Raw genomic sequence first — 16,485 nt, 5'->3', positions numbered from 1 at the left:
GGCAATATGGTGAAACCCCGTCTCTACAAAAAAATGCAAAAATTAGCTAGGCATGCTGGCATGGACCTGTAGTCCTAGCTACTGGGGAGGCTGAGGTGGGAGGATCGCTGTAGCCCAGAAGGTCGAGGCTGCAGTGAGCCAAGATCGCACCACTGCACTCCAGCATGGGCGACAGAGCAAGACCCTGTCTCAAAAAAAAACAAAATAAAGCATGGTTTATTCATCCGTACAAAGAAATTAAAAGAATCAGTGCTGAGTAGCACAAGCAAGCAGCTTCCTAGGGCTGTCCTGAAGAGCCTTTGGTGGAGCCTTTCTACTGTTAGAAGTCAGGAAATGTACACTCCACCCGTCTGCTTAGATACCCTCGGGGCAGTTGGGAGCTTGCAGACAATGTAACTTATAAACCCAAAGCTGCAACTTTTCCAAGAAGGAAAATCCATTACCTTCCAGAAAAGTACATTACTTTTGCAGGCAGCTCTGAGGGTTTGAAAGTTCTTCCTGTATTGAGTCGAAGTTTAACACTTGTGCTTTGTGTCCACCAGGTCCTAGTTTGGCCTTATACAGAATACCTGGCATGTTTATGAGCAGCAGTCCTACCCTTCCTGATGGGAATGGGAATGACGGTCCCATTTACTACTTGGAGCTGAAATCTTACTAAGTTATATTAACAGAGTAGGGCAGTCTAGCCCGTTCTCCACCATAGAAATCCCTGAGGAGAGGGGAAAAAAAAGCAGTAAATTACAGACAGTATCTACATGAATAGGGGAGGAAGGGGTAGGAGGTACCGTTTATACACTATGGTTGCTTAAGTGTTCTTCATAGAATTTAGTATCTAATACTATAATATATAATATTCTATCTCTCTGTATCTGGCTCTCAATTGAATACAAAAATACATGCTTCTGGCTTGGTGTAGTGCCTCACACCTGTAATCCCAGCACTTTGGGAAGTCGAGGTGGGTGGATTACGAGGTCCGGAGTTCGAGACCAGCCTGACCAACATGGTGAAACCCCGTCTCTACTAAAAATACAAAAATTAGCCAGGCGTGGTGGTGGGCACCTGTAATCCCAAGTACTCAGGAGGCTGAAGCAGGAGAATCACTTGAACCTGAGAGGCAGAGGTTGCAGTGGGCCGAGATCACACCACTGCACTCCAGCCTAGGTGACAGAGCAAGACTCTGTTTCAAAAACAAACAAACAAAAAATATAGATATATATTGAAATCAAATCTGTTTTTTCTACTTTTTTTTTTTTTTTGAGAAGGAGTCTCACTGTAGTGCAGTGGTGCGATCCTGGCTCACTGCAACCTCTGCCTCCTGGATTCAAGCAAATCTCCTGCCTCATCCTCCTGAGTAGCTGGGATTACAGGCGCGTGCCACCACACTTGGCTAATTTTTATATTTTTAGTAGAGACGGAGTTTCACCATGTTGTCCAGACTGGTCTCGAACTCCTGACCTCAGGTGGTCTGCCCATCTTGGCCTCCCAAAGAGCTGGGATTACAGGCGTGGGCCACCGCACCTGGCCAATACACTATAGTTGTCTTATCTGTCAGTTGCTCAAGTGTTCTTCATAGAACTTATTAGCATCTAATATTATAAAATATAATATTCTATCTATTTGTATCTGCCTCTCCTCAATTGAATATAAATTTCTTGAAATCAGATCTATTTTTTCTTTTTTTTTTTTTTTTTTTGAGACGGAGTCTCGCTCTGCCCCGCCCAGGCTGGAGTGCAGTGGCCGGGTCTCAGCTCACTGCAAGCTCCGCCTCCTGGGTTTACGCCATTCTCCTGCCTCAGCCTCCCAAGCAGCTGGGACTACAGGCGCCCGCCACGTCGCCGGCTAGTTTTTTGTATTTTTAGTAGAGACGGGGTTTCACCATGTTAGCCAGGATGGTCTCGATCTCCTGACCTCGTGATCCGCCCGTCTCGGCCTCCCAAAGTGCTGGGATTACAGGCTTGAGCCACCGCGCCCGGCCAGATCTATTTTTTCTACTTTTTTTTTTTTTTTTTTAAACAGTCTTGCTTTATCACCCAGGCTGGAGTGCAGTGGTGCAATCTCAGCTCACTGCAACCTCTGCCTTCTGGATTCAAGCAATTATCCTGCCTCAGTCTCCTGAGTAGCTGGAACTACAGGCACCTGCCGCCACACCTGGCTAATTTTTGTATTTTTAGTAGAGATGGGGTTTTACCATGTTGGTCAGGCTGGTCTCAAACTCCTTCAAGTGATCCACCCACCTTGGCCTCCTAGTGTGCTGGGATTACAGGTGTGAGCCACTGTGCTCAGCCTGTTTTTTCTACTTCTTTATCCCCAGCACCTAGAATGCCTGGCACATAGTATGTGTTCAATAAAGATTTGTGGAATGGGCTTAGAATGTAGAAAGCGACAAAGGCTATCACTCCCAATATCATAATGAGAAAATCTGGATAATCTACCAAATGGTAACTTCTGTTGAGCCCATCAGAAAGCTGAGGTTGCAAGGCAACCAAGTAACCTCAATGCCAATGAGAGACAAGAGAAGCCTCTCCAAAGACAGAATGCAAGAACCCCTTCTCCTTTGGCAGGGCACAGGAGAAAGAGGTTTCTGCCAAACTAGTTGGCAACAGGAAATCCGCTATAATTTTAATGAAGTCTTAAAGGCCAAGTATAGGTTGCATGTGAGTTTGGACTAGCTGGGGGCTCAGATACGAAGGGAGTTCACACTCATTTCTAAGCCCTTTTTAATAAACCTCCCCCAGAAACTGTACTTCACAAGGAAGATGGGGACTGGCAAAGAGCCTGGAGAGAGACCTTTCTGTGGGGTAGGCATCTAGCTGCTTAGGAACAGGCACAGACCCCACCGGCTTCCTCTGGACCCTTCTCTTCTAAAAAAGCAGGCCAGGTGCGGTGGCTCATGGCTGTCATCCCAGCACTTTGGGAGGCCAAGGCAGGCAGATCATCTGAGGCCAGGAATTCGAGACCAGCCTGGCCAACATGGTGAAACTCTGTCTCTACCAAAAACACAAAATTAGGCCGGGCATGGTGGCTCAAGCCTGTAATCCCAGCACTTTGGGAGGCCAAGACGGGTGGATCACGAGGTCAGGAGATCGAGACCATCCTGGCTAACACGGTGAAACCCCGTCTCTACTAAAAAAATACAAAAAAAACAAAAACTAGCTGGGCGAGGTGGCGGGCGCCTGTAGTCCCAGCTACTCGGGAGGCTGAGACAGGAGAATGGCGTAAACCCGGGAGGTGGAGCTTGCAGTGAGCTGAGATCCGGCCACTGCACTCCAGCCTGGGCGACAGAGCGAGACTCTGTCTCAAAAGAAAAACACACACACACACACACACACACACACACACGAAATTAGCTGGGTGTGGTGGCGCACACCTATAGTCCCAGCTACTTGGGGGCTGAGGCAGGAGAATTGCTTGAACCTGGGAGGCAAAGGCTGCAGTGAGCCAGGATCAAGCCAGTGCACTCCAGTCTGGGCGACAGAGGGGGACTTGCTGCTAAGAAAAAAAAAAAAAAAAGAGAGAGAGAGAGAAAGAAAAAAAGCAAGCAAGCAAGCAAAAGCAGTAAATTCCCTCTGTCTCAGGGAATGGGCAAAGATCTATTGCTGCCAGGGGAGGGGTAGAAACAAAACCCAGTAATCCAAATTCAAATGCAAAAAAGGACGGGAAAGAGAAGCAGAATCCCTCTCGGATCCAGGGGTTTGCCGTGAGGATGGTGGGAATGTTGAGAAAGCCCCGCCCTTGAGCATCCCGGGCTACACATTCTTTTTTTTTTTTTCTTCAAGATGGCTGTGTCATCTAGTACAGTGGGCATGATCTCAGCTCACTGCAACCTCTGCCTCCCGGGTTCAAGCAATTCTCCTGCCTCAGCCTCCCAAGTAGCTGGGATTACAGGTACCCGCCACCACACCCAGCTGATTTTTGCATTTTTAGTAGAGATGGGGTTTCACCGTGTTGTCCAGGCTGGTCTGGAACTCCTGACCTCAAGTCATCCGCCTGCCTCGGCCTCCCACTGTGCTGGGATTACAGGGGGGAGCCACCGCCTGGCCCAGTATTGTCCCTCTTGTAGAGTATTTGAATTCTAACTCTGTGCTGTTTGTCTTTCTTTTTTTTTTTTTTTTTTTGAGACGGAGTCTTGCTCTGCCACCCAGGCTGGAGTGCAGTGGCCGGATCTCAGCTCACTGCAAGCTCCGCCTCCTGGGTTTACGCCATTCTCCTGCCTCAGCCTCCCGAGTAGCTGGGACTACAGGCGCCCGCCTCGTCGCCCGGCTAGTTTTTTGTATTTTTAAGTAGAGACAGGGTTTCACCGTATTAGCCAGGATGGTCTCGATCTCCTGACCTCGTGATCCGCCCGTCTCGGCCTCCCAAAGTGCTGGGATTACAGGCTTGAGCCACCGCGCCCGGCCGCTGTTTGTCTTTCATGAAGGGAGCCTGACATAGCGATGGCCAAGTGAAGCAGCATTGTGTTTAGTTCATTTACAGTCTAATAGGAGCTTGCTGAAAGCCAAATGCCACCCTAAAGAGAAACCAGACATGGCTACATAGTCATATGATGAATCACAAGCGAGAATACGCACAGATCCTGTCCCTTGCCCCTGGAAGACAACACCTATGGACTTTGCTTAGTGCCAAGTGAAAGCAAGTGAATGCTATCTCTTTGTCATGTTCTTTCTGTATAGGTCAGGTACATTTGAAATGAATTTACTGGGACCGGGCGTGGTGGCTCATGCCTGTAATCTCAGCACTTTGGGAGGCTGAGGCAGAAGGATGGATTCTGGCCAGGAGTTTGAGACCACCCTGGGCAACATAGCAAGATCCCATCTCTACAAAAAAGTAAAAAATTAGCGGGGCATGGTGGCACATGCCTGTAGTCCCAGCTACTCAGGAGGCTGAGGCAGGAGGATCACTTGAGCCCGGGAGTTCAAGGCTGCAGTGAGCTATGATTGCATCACTGCACTCCAGCCTGGGTGACAGAACGAGACACTGTCAAAAAATAAAAATAAAAAATGAAAAAAGAAAACAAGGCCAGGCACGGTGGCTCACGCCTGGAATTCCAGCACTTTGGGAGACCAAAGTGGGCGGATCACTTCAAGCCAGGAGTTTGAGACCAGCCTGGCCAACATGGGAAAACCCCATCTCTGCTAAAAAGACAAAAATTAGCCGGGCGTGGTGGTGCGTGGCTGTAATTCCAGCTACTCAGGTAGCTGAGGCATGAGAATCGCATGAACCCGGGAGGCAGAGGCTGCAGTGAGGAGAGATTGTACCACTGTACTCCACCCTGGGTGACAGAGGGAGACCCTGTCTCAAAAAAAAAAAAAAAAAAAAAAAGGAGAAGAAGAAGGAACAAAATACTGACATATTAAACCACATAGAAGAATCTCAGATGAGTCATGTGAAGTGAAAAAAGACAAGGCTACATATTGCATGGTTCCCTTCATATGGCATTCTGGAAAAGGTAAAACTATAGAAACAGAAAACATATCAGTGGTTTTTAGGGACTGGGGGTGTAAGGATGGGGAAGGGCTGGGGAGGGACACAGACCTTCCCTGCCTCAGAGGAGGCTTAAGGAAGGGTGGGCAAGGGAGGGGAGCAGATCAGGCAGCCGCTACTCTGGGGAGACCTTGGACTGTGAAAAGGGGTGGGGGAAGGAAAGCTTACAGGGCACCCATAGGCTGGGGTGCCCACCTGGCAGGATCTTTTGGCTTCTGAGCACCCCTTAAATTATCCTCACATGATCATCCCTATTTTATTGTTGTTGTTTTGATACAGTTTTGCTCTTATTGCCCAGGCTGGAGTGCAGTGGGGCGATCTTGGCTCACTGTAACCTCCACCTCAAGGGTTCACGTGATTCTCCTGCCTCAGCCTCCCAAGTAGCTGTGATTACAGGCGCCCACCACCACGCCTGGCTAATTTTTTGTATTTTTAGTAGAAACGGGGTTTCACCATGTTGGCCAGGCTGGTCTCGAACTCCTGATCTCAATTGATCCACCCGCCTCAGCCTCCCAAAGTGCTGGGATTACCGGCATGAGCCACTGCGTCCCGCCAATCATCCCCACTTTTCAGCAAACGAAGCTCAGGGATTTTCCATTTGTCTGTGGTCCAGCCTCCCACCCAGGTGGGGACTCAGGGACACCTCCTACAGGAAGTCGGGGAACGGCTCAAGGATTGAGCAGTGCTCTGATCTCTGAGGACTTGGAGCCTGGGTTGGGAGGCCTGAGACTTCTAAAACCCACCACACATTCTCAGAAGACAACTCTGGCCCTTTGTCTCTGGCTGTCCCATCCTGGTGTCAGAATAACGCAGGTCCTTCTCTGAGCCTACTAGAGTTTCCCAAGGGCAAGATTGGTTTCTCTTCATGTTTGTCCTGGCGCAGCTGAGTCTCACATACAGTATGTGCTCAATAAATGCATGGTGAATGAATGATTGCCCAGTGGATGCATAAGGAGAGCCAGCTGATCCCCCACCAGGCTGGGCCACTCAGGGGTCAGGCCTTGCTCAGCTTCCCAAACCATGTGGTCTGAGCCCATGGGGAAGTCACTGCTTCCTCTCACTTGTCCCGTTTCCCTATGAACTACAGGGGGATTGGTCAGGTGGTCCACATGAGTCCTTCCCAACCTCCCTCATCCCGACTGGGCCTTCACTGCCTGTGTCTGAGTGGACCAGGATCTGGCATCAGGGCCCAGGATGCAGAGGCCAGCCCTGTTCTCCATCTGCAGGGACCTTCGAAGGTCCAGTTTTGGCACAGGCTGCAGCAAAGCCAGATCCCTACTCCAGTCACTTGGCAGCACTTGCTCACCCTCCCGACACTTCTGGGGTGTGAGAAGGGTGAAGAGGGATGATGAAATACCCCCGTCCTGAGTTCCAGGGAGCTTTGGCCCAGGAGGGGGCTCTGGTGCTAACGCTCCTCCTAGTGTCAACTCAGGGGCCTTGGGGACCTGAAGAGATGTGGACAGTTGGTGGCAGCACTGATCCAGGGTGGTGGCTGTGAGAGGAGGGAAGGGCAGCTGTGGATGACAGAGAACCCTGGGCCCCGGCCTATGGTGTCACTCATAATCATGACAATTGACCAGTTCCTGAGTGCCTGTGGCGTTTTTCTTTTTTTTTCTTTTTTTTTTTTTTTGAGACGGAGTCTTGCTCTGCTGCCCAGGCTGGAGTGCAGTGGCCGGCTCTCAGCTCACTGCAAGCTCCGCCTCCCGGGTTCACGCCATTCTCCTGTCTCAGCCTCCCGAGTAGCTGGGACTACAGGCGCCCACCTCGTCGCCCGGCTAGTTTTTTGTATTTTTTAGTAGAGACGGGGTTTCACCGTGTTAGCCAGGATGGTCTCGATCTCCTGACCTCGTGATCTGCCCGTCTCGGCCTCCCAAAGTGCTGGGATTACAGGCTTGAGCCACCGCGCCCGGCCTTTCTTTTTTTTTGAGTCTTTCTCTGTCGCCCAGGCTGGAGTGCAGTGGCGTGATCTCGGCTCACTGCAAGCTCCACTTCCCGGGTTTACGCCATTCTCCTGCTTCAGCCTCCCGAGTAGCTGGGACTACAGGCGCCCGCCACCACACCTGGCTAATTTTTTTGTATTTTTAGTCGAGATGGGGTTTCACCGTGTTAGCCAGGATGGTCTCGATCTCTTGACCTCATGATCCACCCATCTTGGCCTCCCAAAGTGCTGGGATTACAGGCGTGAGCCACAGTGTCTGGCCTTTTTCTTTTTTTGAGACAGTGTCTCGAGAGCTGTGTTGTCCGGGCTGGAGAGCAGTGGTGCAATCATGGCTCACTGCAGCCTCAAACTCCCGTGCTCAAGCAATCCTCCTGCCTCAGCCTCCCAAGTAGTTGGGACTAGATGCATGCACCACCACACTCAACCAATTTTTAAACTTTTTGTAGAGGCAGGATCTCACTATGTTGCCCAGGCTACCTTTTCTTCTTGCTGTAACTCTCCAACTGGAAAAGTATCACTTCTACTTGGGGAAACTGAGGCCCAGAGATGAGGTCAAGTTTCCAAGCTGGCCTCTGAGGGCAGGGTAGGAGAGGGGAGGTGGGCAGTTAAGAGGCCCTGCCAGATCCCTCGCTGGGGGCCTGTGTGATCTGGCCTCAGAGTGGAGGTTACTTCATCCAGCTCAGCGGGGGCCGTGGTCTTGCCACAGTGTTTGGGCAGTGACTGAGGCCAGGGGCACCAGGAGCCTGCTTGTGACCCGCCACCTCCCCTCCCAACCCCGTTCTGCCTGTTGGCAGCCTGGGGCTGTGGGCCAAACTGGGTGTCCGCCCCAGGCTGCAGGGTTCCAGCTCCTCAGAAGCTAGGAGCAGGGGACCTGCCACCTCTCAGACAAGGAGGCTGGGTGACAAGGATCTGTCCCCTACCCTTGCTGAGCCAGGACAAAGCCACAATGCAGGGGCAGCTGCCTGCCTCACTCCTCCCGGGTGCTCTATGAGGCCCCATGCCCAGCTGGCATGCTTTCCTGGGCAGCCTTCCCAGGGCTTGGTGAGCATGGCCACAGCCGTCCTCATGTGTTGCTTCTCTCCGGTCTTCAAGCCAGCCAAGGCTGCCAAGCCAGGCCTCCTCCCTCCTCAGTTTCTCCAGCGAGGGAAGGGGTTCCTCAGGGATTTTGCTCAGTGCCTTGGGCTGGCTGAGACTCCTCAAAAAACCCTGGCTGGCTCTTGGAGCCTCTGTTTCCTCGGCTGTAGAACGGAATGGGGGAGACTTGCCCGTACCCCATGGAGATGTTTGGAGATGCACTTGCAGATAATGTAAGTAAAAAGTGGAGAGCACACGGTAGGCGCTCAGGAAAATGTGCTCAGAGAGTTATGGGTGACACCAGTCTTGTCCTGCTGTTTGGGCTGGGGCAATAGAGAGGCGCCAGCCAATGCCCGCACCGTGGGGAAGCTCAAGTCAAACAGCAGCAGGTCTCGGGGAGAAGGAAACCCCAAAGGGCTCAGGTGCCTCAAATCCCCAACCTCTAGTTTGACAGGGGCACTGGGCCATGGCCTTTTGGGCAGAGGTCCTGTGCCCTGGATCTTGCCCAGCTCCAAAGCTAGTAAGCCCCAGGGAGGCCACCCCCACCAAGTGAAGTGGGCGTGAAGACAGATGATGGCAAAGGGACTTCCAGATGCACGAGATCAAATGTTTATTGATTTTTTCCTAAAATACTATACATTTAAAGGAACTCTTCAACTGAAAAGACGACAATTTTTGGTAAATCTGTAGCACAGAAATGAGGATTTCTGCTGGTAAGTTCTCGTGACAGATGCAGACACAGGTCCATTTTCCAAGCAAGACATCTGCTCACTGGAAATAGTAAATGCATAGCTCATGATGGCGGTGGGCACTGCTGAGTTACATAAAATACAGGTTCTCCCCCACCCCCGGCCGCCCCATGTGACCACAGTGTAGCTCTGGCTGCAGCACCTGCTCCCTGGCAACTCTGGGAAGCCGGAGAGACTTGTGCGGTGGGTAAGACCCAGCTTTTGTTTGCACACAAGTAATACGACGACTGAAATCTACAACTACTGCAAAGTCGCGGGCACTTTTACAGTGTTCTGCTACGGAACCAGGACAAAGGCCAGTCAGAAGCCAGACCAGCAGTCAGCTGGTGACGACAAGCCTCCCTCCAGCAGGCACCATGTCAGAGAGGCCCCAGGCCCACTGAGCCCAGGAGGAGACCCAGCTGGCCAGCCAGACCTGTGCCCGAATGCCACAGACCTCAAGCAGTTTACAAACGAAACTCACTGTTAAATCTCATTAGAACAGTAGATGAGTGCTTTAGATTCTCTGAATATCAAATAATATATACAGATATACACTGAGACATGACAGTCTAATATAAAGCATCTTTATCTACAGATGCATTTGCTTGAAAAGTTAGTCTTCTTTTTAACTCTGAATCACTGATAAAATTGTTAATTTGCAAAAGAATACAGTTTTAAGCAAGAATAGAGTGAAAATAATTTTTAAATATGGCGATTTGGGGGAGTTCTACCGAAGGTTCTATCTAAAGCTTCCATTCAGATGCCCAAAAGCACAAAGAGCATTAGCATTCCCAACAGAAACCCGACCATAACCCGGTCCCATCTTCCCGCTACGATCTCTTTCCTCCAACATCATCTGCCACCTGAGGCTAAGCCTACACACGGCATGGCTAACAGGGCATGGGAATAGGGAGACTGCTTCCTCAAGACTAGTGTGCATCAATCTGTGCCATAATTTAAGTAGAAATGAACAGAACAGGTGTATAAAAAAGTATAACTGTACATAGCCTTTAAATTAAAAACCTTAAAATCTTCACTCAGAAAATAGGATGTAAGCTTGTTCATTTAAGTTGCAGGTGATGGAGTCGTCAGAGAGAGTAATCAGTGGAACAAGATCAGTGTAACCCACCATTGACTCGGAAAGGAGAGACAAAGTCAAGAACATAGAGATCCATGATAGGCCAATAGGCACAGTGGGCGGGGAGGGGCGGCTATTTTTGTTGTTCTGCGTCTTCCTGCGCTCAGATCCCTCCAGCTGCACTCGGAAAGGTGCCGAGTCCCAGGCGAAATGACCAGCTCATCTGCCTTCCAGGGACACCATGAAGCCAAGAGCAATGGAACCATCATCTCTTGCAGGAAAAGGAGTGGATGCCCACATGGCTGGCTGAAGCTCCTGGGCCCGCCGCTTCCGTTCCCCGCTGGCCTGACCCCTGGCTCATCACTGGATTGCCTCCACATAATTTGCCGGGTATAGGCCAACCTGCCCGTTGTCCAAGCGTCCCTTGCACCAGCCCTGCTCATCCTCGTCTTCCATCTTGGTCAGCTCGTCCCCTGTAAGACAAAGAGGGAGCCGTCTCCATGAGAGGGTATGACACCGATGGTGGGCTAGAGAGCCGCATTCACGAGCTTCGGGCCCACAGAGGGTGGAGGGCTAGGCATTCTGTGGCGGGCAGGCCTAGGGCCTGGTCATTTCTCTACTAAATGCATTTTAAGTTGCCTCTTTGGTCACGGGCCTCTGACAGATCTAGAGATGACAGTCTCACACAGTAATTTAGAGCAAGCAGCTCTCAGCTGCCACAGTGGCTCCCACTGGGACTGCAGCATCGAGCTCCCTAGGGCTGTGCCTTCCTCACCATCCTGGCCAGGTGGCAGGAATTCTCCCTCGGTTGTGCCCCTCCCCCACGCTGGGCCTCTTCTGTCCTCCTCCCGGGTCCCTGGCCGCCTTTCTCCCAGAAGCTGTCTCTGGGGTCTCTCTGACTTTGTTAATCCCTCTCCTCTGCAACTTCCAGGCTGCGAGAGGGGAAGGGACCACGTCTGACAGTCATACCTGTCATTCTATCCCCAGCACCTGGCTGAGGACTTGTGCACGGTGCCATGTGTCAACCCTTCCTGACACCCTGAGACAGGAGCCCCTGGCGCTGTTCTGGAATCTCCCTGTGGCTCTAATATATTAACGTGGTTCCATTTATCTTCTGCTTGTTCCAACCTGAAGGACCTCCTACTTTTGGCCGGGCCTCAGGTAGAGGAGAGATACAGAGATGAGAGGAACTGATGGAGCCTGGTCTCAAGGAGGCAGACTAGGATGGTGAGGGGGAGGTGGCACTAGGGCGTGGCCCCGGGTCTGGCATTTGCCAGGTTAGGGAAGCAGAGCAGCTCAGAGCCCAGGGGTGGGCAGAGCCCGTGTGCTTCTGGCTGGTAACTCACTGCAGGGAAGGCCAGTTGGGCCTGCTGGCTCGGACCTCGTCAGGAGCAAGCAATTGGTGGGAAAGCAATAGTCCCAGTGCTGTTTGGCCTTTATTGTTAAGTTTGTAGTTTTGTAACTCTCTTTGGCATTTTTTGGTCCATTTTTCAGAATTAGATGCACTCTTTCCCCTGGTTTACCATTTCCCTGATACTTTGAATTTTGTATGGTAGCAATGCTGGTCAAGATGCCTGCGGAGCTAACGCCTGGGGCTTCCAGTGTTCCTCGGACTGCCTGGGCTCAAGTCCCAGAGCCACCACTCGCTGGCTAGGAGACCTGGACCAACTGCCTCCACTTCCTGGGCCTGTGGCCCTCATCTGTGGACTGGGGGTGCTGTGAGGATTAAGTGTTAAGGCACCTAAGAACCCTGGGAGGGTGGGACACACGTAAGCACTGGCTCAACCTCCCACTGTCATGCCACTTCTGCCAGACCAGTGCTCCTGAAGATCTGACCCAGAGGCATTAGGAGCAGATTCAGGGGCCACAGGGCAGCAGCCGTGATGAACCACCATCTCTTGCCCTGCTTTGTGCCTTGGGCCCCTGGCGTTTCTTTTGTCCTGCCTTCATGGGTTGCTGTGCTCACAGGCCTGGCTCCAGGCTACCGAGGCTAGGATGAGACCTGTAGCCCCACACTACCATGTGGCAAACAGCCAGAGCACCGCAAGAGACACGTAAGTCAAGCCACACTGGTTGGGAGCTAATTTTGCATTGTTAAAAAGGATAACACAGAAAATAGAACGAACAGGAAAGCTTTCACATTGTGCAAATGTGAACTGGTGATTAGAAGGTTCATTTCAATCAGTTTGCTTTTGACAATTTACTTGGATCTGGAAGAAACATTTTAAACCTACAAAATTACTGTCAAACCCAATAGGTAGGACTGAAAAGGAGTTAGAAATTATAAACAAATAAACCAACAAAGTCGGGGGTAACAACCCCAACCAAAGATATCAGAAACTGGATGAAGATGGCTTAAAGGCACATTAAAAAAAAATCCCCCCCCCAAAAAAAACCCAAAAAAACCCAACTTCTCAAACTGGGCACAGGCAGCTGATAACCAGCCCAGGGGATGAGTGTCTGGGGACAGCAGGGGAGCATTTTGAGTGCTGAGGGAAGGAGGCTGAAGGTTGGTTAGAAGCTAGGCCATGGGCACAGCCCCCAGGCCCTGGCTTCCCTGCTGCGTGGGGGACTGGGGTGGTGGTGGTTAGGCAGCCTTTCCCACAAGTGTAGCCTGGGGGCAGGGGCAGACTTCAGCCTGTGTGGGGTGAGTTCTGGCCCAGTTTCCCTCTTGGAGTGGTAAATGCTGCTTCTGGGGGAGCTTCACAAAGAGGGCAAGAGAGAGGGAAGAATCTGGGTTGCTGTTGAGTCTGCTTTGGCCCTAGGGCACTCTAGCTTCCTTAGGTGCTAAGATAGCAATTTTCCTTTTTTTTTTTTTTTTTTTTTTTGAGACAGAGTGTCACTCCATCACCCAGGCTGGAGTGCAGTGGCATGATCTTGGCTCACTGCAACCTCCACCTCCCAGGTTCAAGTGATTCTCTTGTCTCAGCCTCCCCAGTAGCTGGGATTACAGGCGTGCGCCACCATGCCTGAATAAATTTTTTTTTTTTTTTTTTTTTTTTTTAGTAGAGGCATGGTTTCGCCGTGTTGGCCAGCCTGGTCTCAAACTCCTGACCTCAAGTGATCCTTCGGCCTTGGCCTCTCAAAGTGCTGGGATTACAGGTGTGAGCCAACAAAGGTGTGGGCTAGGACTGCATGACTGTACCCCAGCTTGGCTAACAGAGTGAGACCGTGTCTCTATTAAGAATAAAAAAAAAGATGATCATTGAAGCCCATTCAGAGAAGAAAAAGACATTGGACAGAAAGTCTTCACAGGCAGAGCACAGAGAATCAGGATCCAGGCTGTTTCATACAACTATGGTTCCTGCTCCTGGCAACACAGGTGTATGTGTGTGGCTTGGTGTGTGCATGGTAGGTGTGGGCAGGTAGATGTGCACACACACAAGTTGCTGCCTGAGACAAGGCCCCACCTGGCCCAGAGGCATGCCAAGTGCTACTCCAGGGTCTGGGCAAAGCTGTGGCTCTCCTAAGGGCTTCTCTGGCAGTTGGGGACCCTGGAGAAAGGCTTCTCTCAGGGACCTACAGGGCTAGCAGCTCGCAGAGTACACATGGGGGAACCTGGTGGTCCTGGCCAACAGCTTCTCCAGATGCCCTTCTGCATGACTAGCCAGCGCCCTGCAGTTCACAGCCTTGGCCCAGCAAGGGTAGGCGTCCAGGCACTGGCTTGGGGGCACTCACTATTTCTGAGTCTTGGCATTGGGCATCCACTACTTTTTAAAATTTTTTTTTTGGAGACAGAGTCTCGCTCTGTCACCCAAGCTGGAGCGCAATGGCACGATCTCAGCTCACTGTAAGCTCCGCCTCCCAGGTTCAAGTGATTCTCCTGCTTCAGCCTCCTGAGTAGCCGGGACTACAGGCGGCCGCCACTATGCCCTGCTAATTTTTTGTACTTTTAGTAGAGACAGGGTTTCACACTGTTAGCCAGGGTAGTCTTGATCTCCTGACCTCATGATCCGCCCACCTCAGCCTCCCAAAGTGCTGGGATTACAGGCATGAGCCACTGTGCCCGGCCCTTTTTTTTTTTTTTTTTTTTTTAAAAGAGATGGGGTCTTGCTCTCTCTTCTAGGCTAAAGTACAGTGGCATGAACATGGCTCACTACATCCTCTTGGGTTTCAGTGATCCTCCTGCCTTAGCCTCCCAAGCAGCTGGGACTATAGGTATGCAACACCACACCCAGCTAACCTGCTACTTTGGTTTGTTTATTTATTTGAGACAGGGTCTTGCTCTGTTGCCCAGATTATTTATTTATTTATTTGTTTGTGACAGGGTCTTGCTCTGTTGCCCAGGTTGGAGTACAGTGGTACAATCATGGTTCATTGCAACCTCAATCTACTGGGCTCAGGTGATTCTCCCACCTCAGCCTCCCAGATGGTTGGGACAACAGGCATGTGCCACTAAAATTAGCCCAGCTAATTTTTTCTTTTCTTTTTTTTTTTTTTGAGACGGAGTCTTGCTCTGTTGCCCGGGCTGGAGTGCAGTGACCGGATCTCAGCTCACTGCAAGCTCCGCCTCCCGGGTTTACGCCATTCTCCTGCCTCAGCCTCCCGAGTAGCTGGGACTACAGGCGCCAGCCACCTCGCCCGGCTTTTTTTTTTTGAGACGGAGTCTCGCTCTGTCGCCCAGGCTGGAGTGCAGTGGCGCGATCTCCGCTCACTGCAAGCTCCGCCTCCTGGGTTTACGCCATTCTCCTGCCTCAGCCTCCCGAGTAGCTGGGACTACAGGCGCCCGCCACCTCGCCCGGCTAGTTTTTTGTATTTTTTAGAGACGGGGTTTCACCGTGTAGACCAGGATGGTCTCGATCTCCTGACCTCGTGATCCGCCCGTCTCGGCCTCCCAAAGTGCTGGGATTACAGGCTTGAGCCACCGCGCCCGGCCCCGGCTAGCTTTTTGTATTTTTTAGTAGAGACGGGGTTTCACCGTGTTAGCCAGGATGGTCTCAAACTCCTGACCTCGTGATCCGCCCGTCTAGGCCTCCCAAAGTGCTGGGATTACAGGCTTGAGACACTGCGCCCGGCCAATGTTTTCTTTTTTTTTGAGACCAAGTTTTGCTCTGTCACCCAGGCCGGGGTGCAGTGGTGTGATCTTGGCTCACTGTAACCTCCGCCTTCCAGGTTCAAGTGATTCTCCTGCCTCAGCCTCCTGAGTAGCTGTGATTACAGGTGTCTGCCACACGCCTGGCTCCTTTTTGTATTTTTAGTAGAGACGGGGTTTCACCATGTTGGTTAGGCTGGTCTTGAACTCCTGACCTCAAGTGATCTGCCTGCCTCAGCCTCCCAAAGTTCTGGGATTACAGGCATGTGTCACCATGCCTGGTCTAATTTTTCGTATTTTTTGTAGAGACAGGTTTTGCCATGTTGCCCAGGCTGGTCTCAAACTCCTGGGCTCAAGCAATCCTTCCACCTCAGCCTCCCAAAGCTCTGGGACTATAGATATGAGCCACAGCATCCAGCCATTTGGCTGCTTTTGACAATGAAGCCAGGGCCCTGGGGAAGGGCCTGCAGTGACTCACAAGTGAAACCAGCAAGAACTTTTCGAGACTTAAAAAACAAAAAAGACCCTCCCACCTGCAGGTGGGAAGCCCTCCTCCCCTGGATGCTGGGGGAGCCACCTACCAGCCTTGAAGCTCAGCTCATCGTGCTCCTGCCCCTCGTAGTCATACAGGGCCCGGACTCGCACTTCCGTCCCCGAGGTGGCGTCGTCGTCGAATGGATTCGAGTCCCCATTGGCATCCGTGGAGGAGAAGGGGTTGTTAGACTCATCGTCTGACCAGTCGGTGGGATAGCTCTGGGTCTTCTCGTAGCTGCTGACACTGCAAGAAAGGGGAGGCCACAGGGCTCTCAGCACAGGGCTGGCAGAGGGTGGGAGGCCCCTGCCCCTGCAAGGGGAGGGCACTGGAGCCTTGGGGCTCAGGGCTGAGGGCTCCTTCCGAAGGAGCACAGGTAGAGCCAGTGCTAGTGCGAGTTCATGCCATTCACACTCATCCTGAGCCACCAACAGGCTTTCCAGGGGCAGGCGGCTGGAGATGCCCACAGCAGAGGCCAACCTGGGGCCTCGCTCTCTAGTCCCCAGCACAGACTGCGTGCTTGTCTGTTTTCCTGTCGTGGTGCTGCTGGGGCCTTGAAGGGTTAACAGAGGACAGAAAAAAAGCAACTGAAGATTGTTAGCTGTTCCCTCCCCGAGG

The 16,485-nt window shown here is 51.7% G+C and overlaps 1 protein-coding gene across 4 annotated transcripts in view; it reads right to left on the bottom strand.

The window, feature by feature from the left end:
• Positions 1 to 9,087: 9,087 nt before the first annotated feature.
• The window catches only part of PACSIN2 (protein kinase C and casein kinase substrate in neurons 2), a 156,964-nt gene continuing 149,566 nt past the window's right edge, over positions 9,088 to 16,485 (bottom strand). For all 4 annotated transcript variants that reach the window (XM_033233716.1, XM_033233717.1, XM_033233718.1 and 1 more), the window contains 2 exons: positions 15,917 to 16,113; positions 9,088 to 10,776 (listed from right to left, as the gene is read on the bottom strand). In XM_033233716.1, the coding sequence (XP_033089607.1) occupies positions 10,664 to 10,776; positions 15,917 to 16,113 (310 nt within the window). In that variant the 3' untranslated portion in view covers positions 9,088 to 10,663. The remainder of the gene's footprint in view (positions 10,777 to 15,916; positions 16,114 to 16,485) is intronic.

Source organism: Trachypithecus francoisi, unplaced genomic scaffold (genome assembly GCF_009764315.1).
Source record: "Trachypithecus francoisi isolate TF-2019V2 unplaced genomic scaffold, Tfra_2.0 Lachesis_group14, whole genome shotgun sequence".
NCBI lineage: Eukaryota > Metazoa > Chordata > Mammalia > Primates > Cercopithecidae > Trachypithecus > Trachypithecus francoisi.
This window is presented reverse-complemented; position numbering and strand designations above follow the sequence as displayed.